Genomic DNA, 13,066 nt, shown 5'->3' with positions numbered 1-13,066 from the left:
TCTGAAACTAGGGAAGAGCCAGGCTGTAAGATTGTCAAGTGTTGGCGCCGATGTGGGGAAGGAGGTTGACGCCAGGGAGAAGAGGAGCTTGTAGCCTTGTAGTTGTACTGTTTTGCGGCTACGGAGAAGACAGTGAGAATACCCCCGACTTCGCTTCTGCAGAACTGAGCCGCTATCTGCGAATCACACAGTCTGATTTATCTCAGAAGCGTACCTTTAAACGCCGTCAAAAGAAAAGAAAAGGAAAAGAAAAAAAAAGATACCACCTAAATGTCGTGGGGAATTGGAGGTGTTATGCACTTCCTTGAGCCGAGAACGTCCGGTACCTGATCGATTACGACGGATGGCCTCTTTACTTTCTCAACGTCACTCTTGTTGAGCACACCATCCAATGGAGGATTGTTGCCCTGGGCCCTTATTATTGGCTTACATGGCTGGGTTATTCCTTTTGTGGAGTGATAATAGGCCCTTGGATGATCCCCAAACCGCGTCTGTCAGCGTGGTCAGAGCCCAAGATTACGGGCCATGTCCGTGGCCTTTTCACGTTTGCTACGCTGGGAATCCAGTCCAAAGAGGATATTCAGATCCTATCAAAGAAGCAGAACTTGAACTAAATTGCTTATGCTTGTGTCCAGGCACTGAAACAAGGGTAAGGCTGAGCTAAAGTGGGCTGTGGCTTATTGGTTGGCTACATCTCTGCACGATGCGCTTGAAACCAAAGATGCATTGGTAGTGTGGGCTAAAAATGGGGTTGTAACCAGATCCCTCGGTTTTCTTGCGTTGACGGGGGTGAAATCTGGCAGGATGAGGACTTCATCTACTCCGTAGATCTGGAGATATAAATCGAGACAATATACAGCGTGGGAGGGAATTGAGGGTAACCAGCTCAACCAAAAATAAATTAAAAAAATCCAAAAAATACACGCCAAATAGAATAAGGATGTATTTCTCCTCCTTGTCTATATACAAACAGTCTTCATGCAAATAAATAGATGAGAGTAAAGAATGAAGTTGTATATAACTACTCCGATGACCCAGTAAGCTGGTCCGGGTTGCCCTGCGCAACAGCCCTGCATGACATCGTTTCCCCCACAGTAAGAACCAACAGCCAGACTTTGCTCAATACCCGCCTTTAACCCATCTCTTGAGCCTGACCTTCAGCAGCTCTTTGCTCCAGAATATTCCAACAACCAGTCACAACTTTTTGACCTCAGAATGCCGGCCACCCGTCGTCGTGGAGGCAAGACCGCCGCCACCCGCTCAACCCAGCCCACGTTATCCTTCGGCGTGAAGTCTCGAGTCACAAAGCCCTCCACAGCTCCATCCACGCCATCGGAGAAAACAAAATCTCTTGAGCCTCTAGCTACAGATATACTCGAAAAAGCAACCGAGACGGACTTGTCCGAAGCAGAGAAGACCCCCGTTTCTGCCACCGAGCCGTCGAAGCCGCATGTGGCGGAACTTGCTGTAAGGCAACAAGCTCGCCAGGAGATCAAGCAACCGTTGTCCGCGGAGGATAAACGGGCTATTAAGATCACCAAGAAGGAGTTACAGCAATATTGGAATCAACTGGAATCGAAGAGCCGAGGACCACGAGGTGGGTAATATCGGGGGTACTGGCATATTGGAGCTGGAATTCCCGGGCAGATATATTAACCATGACTCTCTTTACGTATAGTTCATCAAGACGGTCTCTCAGTGGACGAGAAGATACTGCGACATTTTGATCTTTCTAGTCAGTTCGGGGTATGTTCGGGGCTTCAACAATCTATGTCGGGTCTGAGGAGCATCCGCTGACATTCTATCTAGCCATGCATCGGAATCGCTCGACTAAAGCGGTGGAGGCGAGCACAGTCTCTTGACCTTAACCCGCCTATGGAGGTGCTCTCGGTCCTGTTGGCGCAGGAAGATACTAAGGGGCAGCGAGCCTATATGGATGAACTTTTGTCTTGAGAAATATCTGACCAGGTTTCCGCACGAGTCAGCTATGGAAGACACTGAGAACTGTTTTTGTTGGATTGGCGTTTGGGTTCAATTTTGGATAGGGCGTTTGGAAAGTACCGTACATACCCTGGAATTGCAATGTTCTGTAGTGATAATGTTCTGTCCACCTGTCAGTGTGATGGCTGTTTTATTCGAGATCTTCTTTTCTTATACTGTTTTTCGAAGATATCCTTTACAGACTTCCTCTCCAGGTTCATGGCTGTTGTGATTTGAGAAGCTCTAAAGTGCAGTAAGAAAAGGTAATTGTACTCTTCCTTGACGGAGTGTTGTTACACCCATGATGCCATCAACCAACCGCCAGAACACAGTCAGCGCAGCATTTAGTTGTTGGTTACACACCCTCTTTCAAACGATACACCTATGAGAAAAGATCCGACGTCTTCCAATCGTTGATTATCCCCGCTTCTTGAGTCTACCTAGGTGTTCCTGGGAAAGGAGGAGCTCCCCCGAGTTACAACATCCCTCTGCCACTCATTTCTCCTCCTGATTCAAGGTCAAACGCTGGCTTCTTCATTCTTTGTTTTAATATCCTTTGTCCTACCATCCAGGTGATGTAGTGATGCCACCTTGATCCTATCTCTGCCTGTATATTCGTGGACGAGGTGAAACCGTGGAGTCACAATGCAGGGAGATGGCCTGTCTAAGATATTTCTCTGTTAGATATGTTTTCGAGAAGGGCCATACGAATGGAATCCCAATATCACTTACGGATATCTTCCCTCGACTCCTATTAGCCCAGTGTTTGTCTTTGTTCCCCAGTCTTACTCTGATGCGTGGATTATGTCTCTTGGTAAAGTGTGTGTGTGTTTTTTTTCCCTCCGAGTTCCAGGATCTTTTTCCAGTGTTTTGTACAACTTTTAATGTAATACTCGTACTTTTTTTGGACATGCAGCTGCGTGTGTTACCACTCGAGCCTGGCATGTGCATGGATACCTTCAGACAGAAGAATTAATAGTCTAAATTGAATGTATCTTTATGGCTTGATGGCTAAGGGCATGTGATGAAAGGATACACAGGGTGAGATGATGCTCTCAGGGTTATAAATGGACTACAATCCCACATGAAGATCTGACATCCTTACTATAATAACTCTTGGACTATTTATTCTACACCCCCCAAACTGTCTTTTCCGAGACCAGCTTCATAAAATTATATGTTTGACTGATTTCAAAATGCGTCTCTTTCATTCTGCTCTCCTTCTTCTCGCTACCACTATAGTCCAGGCCCAAATCCCGGACGTCCCAGCTTGCTCGGTAAGATAGCAATGACCCCGATTCTTCCGTTCATCTCTAGACAAACCTAACGAACACCCAGCTTGAATGCTTCCTTGATGCAATGTCTCACGATGGATGTTCCACCATAACCGACTTTGCTTGCCACTGTCAGCGACCTGCCCTCGTCAACGAGGTGACCCCATGCGTCCAGAGCGCCTGTGGCCTGCAAGATCAATCATGTATGCTTCATCTTCCCTCAACGCTGGACAGCTCTTATCTCCTTACAAAGACATCAAAATTAACAATCCTACAGCCGTATCCAACGCCGTCACGTCCCAATGCTCTATCGTTGGCTACCCCATCTCACTCCCCCCTGTCGGTGGCGGCCCAACAAGTGATACTACCTCAACGACGGAGACTATAAGCCATACAACTGGGACTACTTCAACCACAACCACACCTACTCCAACTCCAACTGCGACTTCTTCTTCTTCTTCTTCTTCTTCTTCTTCTTCTTCTTCTCCCTCGTCTAGTGCAGGGTCTTCTTCATCCACACCTACATTGACCCACTTCACATCGTCGACGGGTTCAGCGCCCTCCTCTACGTTTACCGGTGGAGCGGCATCCTACGTGACTGATCGCCCTGCAAATGTGATTTTTGCTGTAGCTATTGCCGCAGCGCAAATACTGTAGTTTATCTAGATATTGGAGCTCATATCCCGGTAATATTTGCGTTGGTCAGTGTTGGTGTTCCATGGTCTAGGTAGTGATGGGTAATTGCGGTTATATGTTATTTTATACGTCACTTTGTAGCAATCAATCAAGCTACTGCGTTGAAATATCCTGACCACTGCCCTGGGGATCTTTGTGTATGTATTTTGTAGGATGGGGTTTGCAGATTGAAAGTTGTTGCTCGGGTGAGTGGTATGATTCCTCCCTGTGTACGTTTTATAGCAAGATAACTTGGAAAGAAGAGATGATCAAAGAGAAAATCTGGTCAATATTACTTTAATACCGCTGATCAATTGACCCTTTTGTGTGTAGGTACAGAATAAAGCCTTTGTCTCCTAATAGCTTCACATTCAGGTAACCTCATCTCGTGCCTTGCTGTAATATAAAACCCATGGAAAAAAAAAACACACCATAAAATAACTTCTTTCGCACATAATATTAAAAAAAAAAAAATATGAAAAAAAGAGATATTCCTTTAACACCATAGCACCCCATGCTATATTGTCTTCCCCCAACACTGTAGATGCAAATTTCTAGTAAACCTGTTTTGTTCAGATTCCCAAACGACGACTAATCAAATCAACCCTAAGATTCACTCCCAATGCGCCGAGAAAAGAGGCAACACAATCCCACAATCCACTATTTATTTATCTTCTTTCTCTTCCTCTTCCTCTTTCTCTTTCTTCCTCTTCTTCCTCCCCTCCGTGCCTGAATCAACAGAAACCATACCCCACCAGACAACGATCCCTTGAAGTCAAAGACAGACAAAAGCAAAGAGGGCAACGAGGGGCCCTACCAGAACTCCCAACCTTGGGTTGGTTGAGTATCTGGTGGGATCTCGTCCAGTCAGACCAAACCAGAAACAGAGAAACACAGCCACAGAGAGAAATGGAAAGAAGGAGATGCCCCCCCAAACCAAATCATTCACGAGTGCTCTACTCACGCTGCGCGGGTCCCTTGAGGTCACGCTTGTTGCCGCTGTCCTCGTCGCTGACCTCGTGCTCGTCGCCCGTCATGCAGTTGGACTCATCGGCGTCGTACTCCAGATCAAGGATATCGTTCATGTGGAAACGAATGCAGTCCATACTGGATTGGCTGCGGGTCTCAAGGTCGTAGAGGCTGTATTGGCCGGGCTGGTTGGCTGGGTCGCTTCCTGTGGTGTTGTGGGCAGTGCTCTGGACGTCATTGCTGCTCTGGCCTGGGGAACGGTGAGAGGGACCTTCTTCTGGGCCGGGAGAGTGGTGAGAGTATCTGGATCTCGCATTGCTGGTAGAGCCGAGGGATTCGTGGCTGAGTTCTGGGCCAGGAGAGCTGAACGAGAATGCCAGGGAGACGGTTGCATCGTGGTAAGTGGGTTCTGGAGAATATGTTTTCTCATTAGCTCTTATTGCTTGTTCCAGTGGATCGTTTGCTGATGCTGGGCAGGATTTTTCGTCGAGGGGAGGATTGGATGCATGCAGTGTTACGTCTGAGGAGGAGCAGGTGCAGACCAACAAGAAACGCAGGAAGAAGAGTCGGAGGAAAAGCAAGAAACACAAAGCGCGAAAGTAAATGGGCAGGAACTTGGTATTCGGTGCTCTGTGCTTACCTGATTCCTCACCGGTTTCGCTAGGCTCGCTGTAACCGGTGTGGCCATCAGCAGGGTAAGGAGGAGGCTGGTAGACCATGATGTCTTCGATATGTCCACACTCAGGCTCAGAGTCGGACGCAGGCTGGATAGCGTCTGGGTTGAGGTGCAAGCCACGAATGGAGTAACCGATCCAAATGACTTCAGTTCGACTGTCGCTTTCATCGTCGCTGTCCCTTTCTGCTCCAACGACAGACTCATAGGGAGGTGGGGAGCTGGAGAGGGTCGAAGGGTAAATGCTGCTGTCGCTCTCATATGGAGGAGGGAGTTCGCCGTCAACAGAACCGTCGGAGGCCATGGATGCGTCTGAGAGGAGGGACATGTGTTTGGCAACAGAGATGAGGTTCTAGATGGGAACGAAGCTCTTTACTTCTTAATCTTGAACTCTTGAGAAGCAATGTTGAGATCAGAGAGAGAAGTCTGGTATTGCAACAAATCTTGATATGCTCGAAGAGAAGAGATTACAGAGGGAAAGGATCCTTCAGAAGAGTAGGGCGAGAGAGGTAGTCTTCTGTTATAGGAGAGTGCGTGAATTTCAATCTCCTCCAACACTACACCTTACGTGAGTGAATATGTCTTCTTTTTAGTACTGTTCTCCAGTATTTGGAGTCCCCTAACTTGTTAATATGTTTCAACAATTCATTGCAAGGTTTAGTGCATATAGAGGTATTCACGTAGGTGCTAAGAAAGTTTAGATGTGACATATACTAGATAGGAGACTGGTAGAAACCTCATAATTTTGAATCCAGACAGATAGACATAGTAGCTGGATACCTAGTCTGATAGTCTACCTTGAAATAGCGACTAAAAGAACAAGAGAAGAACTTGTCAACTATTTAGTAACTATAGTTTATGTTATAGAAAGCCCCTGTCTGTGTTATGCCTGGGAAAGAAAAAAAGAGAGAGAAAGAGAGAAAAAGAGGTAACAAGAAAGTACTTTCACTATAGATATATTAATCCTGTCTGTCCCGAAACACAAAAGTGAAGTAGATTATTCACACTGCTTAGCCTTTAAAGTAACAATCAACCAACAAGGATATCAGAACAAAGAACAAAGTAGAACAAGTAAATGCAATGATATAATATAATATGATGTGATATGATGTGAGAAAAAGAAGAAAAGAAAAGAAAAGACGCGCTGATTATCATATCATGGTTCTATGGTACCCATAAACGTACAAATCCACCTACTTCCTGACGACAAGTCACGCAGCTTCCGAAATTGTTCATCGCTAGACTCACTCTGCAATCTTCACAAATACAGAGACATCGACAAGGCCAGATGATGATAGATCGAGAGTTGGTCTGACAGACAACACAGGGCGGTCCGCTAGTCCCCAGACCTGAGGCGCCGGCCTCCCACGTCTGGGCGTTGGTTGTGTTTGAGTTGGAATGAGGCCCTGACCGACGAGAGAGGATGAGCTGCTCGAGAATTTCGGATTCCTCGTCGACAGTCGGCTTTCGTTTTCCATCAGTGGACCCTCTCGTCGCTAGTTGGGATAACCGTGAAGATAGTAGGACTTGGGCTCTCTCGCGTTCGATTTGCTGTTGGAACTGACGTCGGGTGAGTATTCGTCCCTCTCGACCGGCAGTTAAATGCGCTGCTAGGATTCGGGCCTCTCGTCGAGTTTCTTCGTCGCGGGGGTCAAGGAGACGCGCAAACGAGCCGATTTCCATTAATGATTCTTGCATGGGAGTGCCTTCGCGAGAATAGTGACCCGGGAACGGATCACTTTGCGTAGGCGTACGTCGGCCATCCGATTCGTATCCTTCCCATTCAGAATCGCCAGTAGTTGAGACAGATGCAACGCTGGTTGTGTCGTCCCAGTCCTCCTCAGGTGGGTTGTAGTCTGGACTTTGGTCTTGGTTTCCCCAAGAGCCGCCAGCTTTCCACCAACTGTACAGCTTCTCGTCGAGGCGCTGTTCATCGGTCGTTTTCCAATTACCCGAATTCAAACGCTCCCGCTTTCTCATCTCTTTTTCGACATCAAACTCGTGGTCACCTGGTAGCTCCAGCTCCCCCTCGTCCGTGAGCATCCAGAAGTCAAGTGATTCAGTGACGATCTTGCTTGACTTCTCTTGAGCTGTCCGTCCTCGAGATCCTACCAGCGATTTCAACCACTGTGGCCGGGCGTTGATCCCAATCTGAGTTAACACTTTGTCGAGACCAAAAGCAATCCATTTGAACATGAGATAGAAGATCGCCCGGAAGAAAGCAAGACCCTGGTAACACCGGACGAGGCCACGGAAAGCGCCAACTCCTCCAGGGTTGGACTGCGAGCGAACCGATCGAGATCTGTTTTTGGGCTTCTCAATTTTCTTTTCCTTGCCATACCCACTTTGCCATTCTGAGGTAGTCTCTGGTATCTCAAAAGAGATAGGCTCCACACTATCGAACGGCAGGGCGCCACCGGCGTGGCGTGCAGCATGATGAGACGAACTTCTTCGCCGCGAATTTTCAATTTCGACTAATCTATCCTCCTCCAGCCACGTCATACTGCGGGCGACAACGCCTCTGCCCTCATTGAGGAAAACGGCTTCGCTAGCGGCGGTCAAGGCGGTATAACCAATCCGAAGAAGGGTGGTATAAAAGTCTTCATGTCGGTTAAAGCGGATGCTGTGGACCTGATTTGACCCTTGCATGTTCTCATGCGCCAAGGCGAACCTTTCTCGAAGAGATAGCTGTTGAGGAACATCTGATGGAAGTGAAAATGCTGCGATGAATAGAGCCAGTAGGTAAATGGCAGCGCAAACAATGATACCGGACAATATCAGTAAATGGGGCACAAAGCCAACCACGCAAACCGTGGGAAACTTTGGAACAACACCTTCAGTCCCGAGGGATGAACCGCCCGCTAGCCCCCACGCCATAGCACTCATAAAGCAAAGACCCCAGAATGCAGTGTTGAATAGGCGATATCTTCCCTGCTGCCCCAACACATCCAGAACGTTTGAGGCTAAGCCATTGCAACAGGATATTAAAGCAATAAGGAGCAGCTCCGGTGTCACGTTCATGCGCTCAATAAGTTGCGTTCTACTCATCAGGTGAAACGCGGATTGTGGCGCTTCTCCGGCCCTGTCTCTACTTGGCTTGGAAGAGCCAAACAAGCCTAGCCCGAGAGATTGGCCAATGGAGGATTCGGCTTCTGCGAACGCAAGCGAATGCTCAAAAATAGACATACCGCCTTCTGTAACTACTGGTCTTCCTTGCAAGGAGCACGAGAGGGTTTCAATGAAATGACCGAGACAAAGTCGTGCGAAGACGGGCCATAGAAGCTTGAATGAGCCGTACGGGATTTCAGAGCCAGCCGTGGCCCGACTCATGCTGACTGCACTGCAAGACTGACCGTCAGTCTCCCAGGGAAGTAATGAAGAGGTTAACCAATATAGGAATCCCCCGGAACCGGCATGATCGAAAATCAAGCGTTTCCCGGGGGCGCCGTAGCGGATATCAGAATAGTCGGGGGAGGTCTGGCATTTGATCGCGCGGAGGAGGGAATGAATCTGAAATATAAATAGGAGAATAGGGATTATTCGCAAAGCCAGCCGTCTCGTCCAGTCTAGCGTTAAATGTCTTCTTGTCGACGCATATATCGTGATTCTATTCAAAACGAGAGCCTTTTGTGCATTAGCATCCTGTCGTTGATAAATACCACGAGAGTGATTGTCTCACCACGGTAAAGCATGCAAGAGACCACCGACTGGTCAAGTACGAAAAAAAGCCACTGAATTTTATGACTGTCTGAAGAAGATCGCTAATATGAAGACCTGAGCTAGGCTGAGCCGTAGCATCTGCTACACCTTCCCTGATAGCCTCGGTAGCGACTTGGGTCGCAGCGGCAACAACATCGCTCTCTGGTCCGGCGGCGGGGGCGGAACCCCAGAAGTGTGTAGCCATATCCCGGAATCCAACTAACCGTGCGACGCCTCTGGGAATAGTCGAAAAGGCGAAGGTTTCTGCTTGTTGTAGACCGCGCAAGGGAAGAGAGAGTAAGTCGCGTGGAGCGGAGGAGAGGAGGGACTGGACAGCGGGAGTGCTGTTTAATGACGGGACTGAGGATGGCAATACGGTGGCATCTGAAGTAGCCGGTATTGTTCCAGTGCCCTGAAAAAAGGACATGATTGAGGCCATTCAACCCAATCCAACAAACTGGTTAATGATTTGCCAACACACGGCGGCATTTGGGGGGGGGGGGAACCGTCCGCTTAGCCGGAGGAAACGGTGAGCGATACAATCAATATTGGAGCATAGTAAATGGTGGGGCTAGAAGGAGCTGAGCCTTTGAAGCTAGAGGGCTTCAATACATCATATCATGCAGTAAAGGGTGAGGAATACGGAGTAGATGGTGTCTTGTTTGCTCCGAGTAGTCCGCTGCCACTTCTCTATCACGGCGCCACCCCAATTCCGCCACTAAACCACAAGGGGCAATATATGGCCCGACGCACGTGCTGGGTTGTCGCTTTCCGTCATTCTATGCTCAATCTTCGTGTGAATATATCTACTTCCTGGTCTCAACTTATAGTCTACTCTACTTTTCACGCGTGCAACTACGAGCCCAAATGCATATGTTATAGCATGGCGACAGATATACCTGGATACCGCACCGCGTACAACTCATTTCTCCTCGCATCCCGATGTACGAAAGTTGAACAATTGGCACGTTAGCTAACTATTCCAGTCTGGAACAAGGAAGCATATACTCCGTAGGTACGAGACCACGGTTCGGCTTGTCTCAAGAATCCGACTGGCTAGCTCCAGTGACAAGAAACTGTCATACAGCATGGTACCTAGAACAGAGGTCTTCCGCTATGCATCCACGTGATTCGCCAACGGGGGCTACATGACATTGGTGCAGGATTCCGCAGTAATAAGGATCTATTCAGTTAGGATAGTTTAAACAATTCTGAAGTTTAGAAAGATGTCTCTTAGTTTGGTGTAGATCTGGAGATGCCGATAATTATAGAAAAGTTCCAAGTCCTGTGCCCCGACCTCGGACATAACTACACAGTAAGCGCTGCCTAATCGTTAACGTTGCTGGGGTATCCGGCAAACGCGTTAAGTGGCTTCGTTTCGCGTTCTCTCAGGGTGAAAAAAAAAGTGTCCTAGATTGGACCTGTCCTACGAATACTCCGCTCTACATTCGATGCAGAAGATATGAGGATCTCTTCGCAGAAGTACTTCTTGCGTTTCCCTACGACGACCACAGTGACCTGCTGCTGCGGCACTGTAAACAACCATCACCATTAATGACCCCGCCTCCTACAGATGCTACCCCGTCAACCAGGCTCCCCTCTTGCACTAGAAACATGCTCGAATCTTGCTCCAAACCTCGATGATGAAGGGGTAATTGATTCCGATGATGGGTTGGACAAGGTTCAGCGCACCGCTCGGCGCCAGAGAATTGAGGAGCTTGCTGAAGCTTATCTCGAAGGCACTCCTCTCTTTATTCTGTCTGCGTCTCTCCGTGGCCCATTTGGGAAAGACTGGAATAACCCGTGGAAAAAGGACGGCAGCAAGATCACAAATGGTCAGCGCAGTCGTGGTCGGTCATCGAAAGAAAAGGAACAGCCGACGCAACCTTCCATACCAGAAACGCAGTCTGGGAAGCGCCGACAACCTCCCGATTTACCAGCAGCTTCTCGCCCAACACAATCAAAAACTCAACTGACACCATCATATACTCGCTTTGTACAGAAATCTGCAGCTGGTACCCGAAGCGAATCTCCGCGCGTGACACACGTTGACCAACCCAGCAAAACTTGGCTGCGCAAAGACAACGTCTCAACGCGATTCCAGAATATTGATCCTCCAACGTCGCCAACAACCAGTATATCCTCCCGTCATAATAAAAGAAAAGGCAATTTGGCAAAGACGCATCCTACATGCAGAAGAGAAGAAACGGCCGAACCCGAACCCGCCAGGTCCTTAAAAAGCCCTCAACCGAAACAGTCAAATCAGAGTGGGCGGACTCCCCAGAATCTACCAGGGCAGGGTATATCCTCCACGGGCGGACGGCATACTTCCAACTTGAATACGAGTTATGACCAACAAGCAGATGAAGGCAATTCACTTCATGTAGCTTCCTCATCTTCACAGTTGCCGAAATTCGAATACCGTCTAAAGAAAAATGGCGCAACCGATGCACATGCCGACAAACCCATTTCTGATGGAATTATTGATGGGAGAGCCAAGGGCCAACCCCCTAGGTTTCGTGGTTCGTCCTCAAATGAAAATATAGCAAGGTCACCTTCGATGCACGGGCCGCGCCACTCTCAACCAGAGGACATAACGCGAACTTTTGATGATTCAATGACCTTAGCAAACGCTTCTGGAACCATCGAAAACCCGTCTATGCCCAATCTTGAGAAACCATTACCTAGTGACCCCCAACAACGGAACACAAGTGAGAATCTACCATCTGCCCAGCACGTGCGTGAAAATCCACCGACACATGATAACATCACTTCTCTTTATTCTATCGCGATATCTAAAGGCAACTCAGACCGGACCGATGACCATAACATAGAGCCTCAGCTATCCACTCAAGCAGCGGTCTTGATGGCACAGAAATCATTCCAACACGATCTTGACAGCCCAAAATGCCGCCCCTTGGCATCTGGCAAAAAAAGGCGTGCGGCGTCGCGAAGCTCAAACCATCACTCTCCAAATTCGGTCAACATTACACCCTTTCATCACATAAATACCCCCAATCAGGCTCTTGTAGGTGAGCGGCCCAATGCGCTAGGAAACTCGGGAGCACAATTCATCAGCACACAGTACATGATTGATGCTATCACACCATTTACATTTAGCGCCGACAAGAGAGCGGATCGCCGTTCAGTATCATCTAGAATGGAGGGTTCAAGAACCAAGAAGCAGAAAACAACAAGTTTCGCCCTGTATTCTCCCTCTGAGATGCCTTCCGAGCACCCGAAGTCCGACCAAGAAAGTTGCGGAAGCATCTCGCCCCACGAGCCAGAGTGTCACAAAGATGCCACCGTTGACTCGCATAAAAGCATCCTGCCAATGACTACAGGCACCACCCCCCAAACGGCGCAAGATGGCCAAGGGGCAGAAAGCTTTAACCTCAGCCAGGCCATCGCAGAAGCAGGTAGCTGGTTGCAACAAAGCTTTGAAATCACCAAAGACATCCATTTGCCCAGGAATCTAAAACCTCATACTTCGACAGAGACAGCGCACTCAAGCTGAGCATAGCGGTATCTGTCAAGTTGGGCTTTATTCTTAAAGGAGTATGGATTTTTTTTTTGATGGTGGCTTGAATAGACATTTGGGCTTATGATATTTAACATTCTCTCTCTGAAATGTAACACATGATTTTTTTTTTTTTGTTTTAGGAGCCCTAAACCACAGTAACCCTGCATCCTTCTCGCCTACACTCACCACCTCTAATATATAGCTTTTGCTAGCCTCATTACCTCGGCTGCCGAACTCCCAGCACGTCTGCCCTAATATTTTTAGCCAAACTGC

General features: G+C 48.2%; 6 protein-coding genes across 6 annotated transcripts; 4 read left to right on the top strand and 2 right to left on the bottom strand.

Moving 5' to 3' along the window:
- Nucleotides 1-230: 230 nt before the first annotated feature.
- Nucleotides 231-739, top strand: P175DRAFT_039312 (uncharacterized protein). Its single transcript, XM_040892978.1, has one exon. The coding sequence runs from the start codon at nt 392-394 to the stop codon at nt 662-664; it is 273 nt and encodes a 90-aa protein (XP_040755922.1). The 5' UTR covers nt 231-391; the 3' UTR covers nt 665-739.
- Nucleotides 740-1,215: 476 nt separating this feature from the next.
- Nucleotides 1,216-1,953, top strand: P175DRAFT_0506167 (putative DNA polymerase delta subunit 4; the record flags this gene model as incomplete). The annotated part of the gene is made up of 3 exons (XM_040898170.1): nt 1,216-1,597; nt 1,679-1,746; nt 1,810-1,953. The coding sequence occupies 3 exons, from the start codon at nt 1,216-1,218 to the stop codon at nt 1,951-1,953; spliced, it is 594 nt and encodes a 197-aa protein (XP_040755921.1).
- Nucleotides 1,954-3,176: 1,223 nt separating this feature from the next.
- On the top strand, nt 3,177-3,991 carry P175DRAFT_0553814 (CFEM domain-containing protein; the record flags this gene model as incomplete). Its single annotated transcript, XM_040900515.1, has 3 exons — nt 3,177-3,257; nt 3,319-3,457; nt 3,532-3,991. 3 exons carry the CDS (start codon nt 3,177-3,179, stop codon nt 3,909-3,911), a joined length of 600 nt encoding a protein of 199 aa, XP_040755920.1. The 3' UTR covers nt 3,912-3,991.
- An 894-nt stretch (nt 3,992-4,885) lies between these two features.
- Nucleotides 4,886-6,125, bottom strand: P175DRAFT_0520437 (uncharacterized protein; the record flags this gene model as incomplete). Its single annotated transcript, XM_040899149.1, has 1 exon — nt 4,886-6,125. The coding sequence occupies exon 1, from the start codon at nt 5,897-5,899 to the stop codon at nt 4,886-4,888; it is 1,014 nt and encodes a 337-aa protein (XP_040755919.1). The 5' UTR covers nt 5,900-6,125.
- A 187-nt stretch (nt 6,126-6,312) lies between these two features.
- Nucleotides 6,313-9,856, bottom strand: P175DRAFT_0470706 (putative ubiquitin-protein ligase (Asi3)). Its single transcript, XM_040895049.1, has 2 exons — nt 9,251-9,856; nt 6,313-9,195 (listed from the first exon to the last, which is right to left on the bottom strand). Exons 1-2 carry the CDS (start codon nt 9,707-9,709, stop codon nt 6,736-6,738), a joined length of 2,919 nt encoding a protein of 972 aa, XP_040755918.1. The 5' UTR covers nt 9,710-9,856; the 3' UTR covers nt 6,313-6,735.
- Nucleotides 9,833-12,912, top strand: P175DRAFT_0553811 (uncharacterized protein; the record flags this gene model as incomplete). The annotated part of the gene is made up of 3 exons (XM_040900514.1): nt 9,833-10,214; nt 10,685-10,804; nt 10,863-12,912. The coding sequence occupies 3 exons, from the start codon at nt 9,833-9,835 to the stop codon at nt 12,785-12,787; spliced, it is 2,427 nt and encodes an 808-aa protein (XP_040755917.1). The 3' UTR covers nt 12,788-12,912.
- Between the last annotated feature and the right edge of the window lie 154 nt (nt 12,913-13,066).

Source organism: Aspergillus ochraceoroseus, assembly GCF_002846915.1.
Source record: "Aspergillus ochraceoroseus IBT 24754 chromosome Unknown P175scaffold_1, whole genome shotgun sequence".
In the NCBI taxonomy this organism is placed as follows: Eukaryota; Fungi; Ascomycota; class Eurotiomycetes; order Eurotiales; family Aspergillaceae; genus Aspergillus; species Aspergillus ochraceoroseus.
This window is presented reverse-complemented; position numbering and strand designations above follow the sequence as displayed.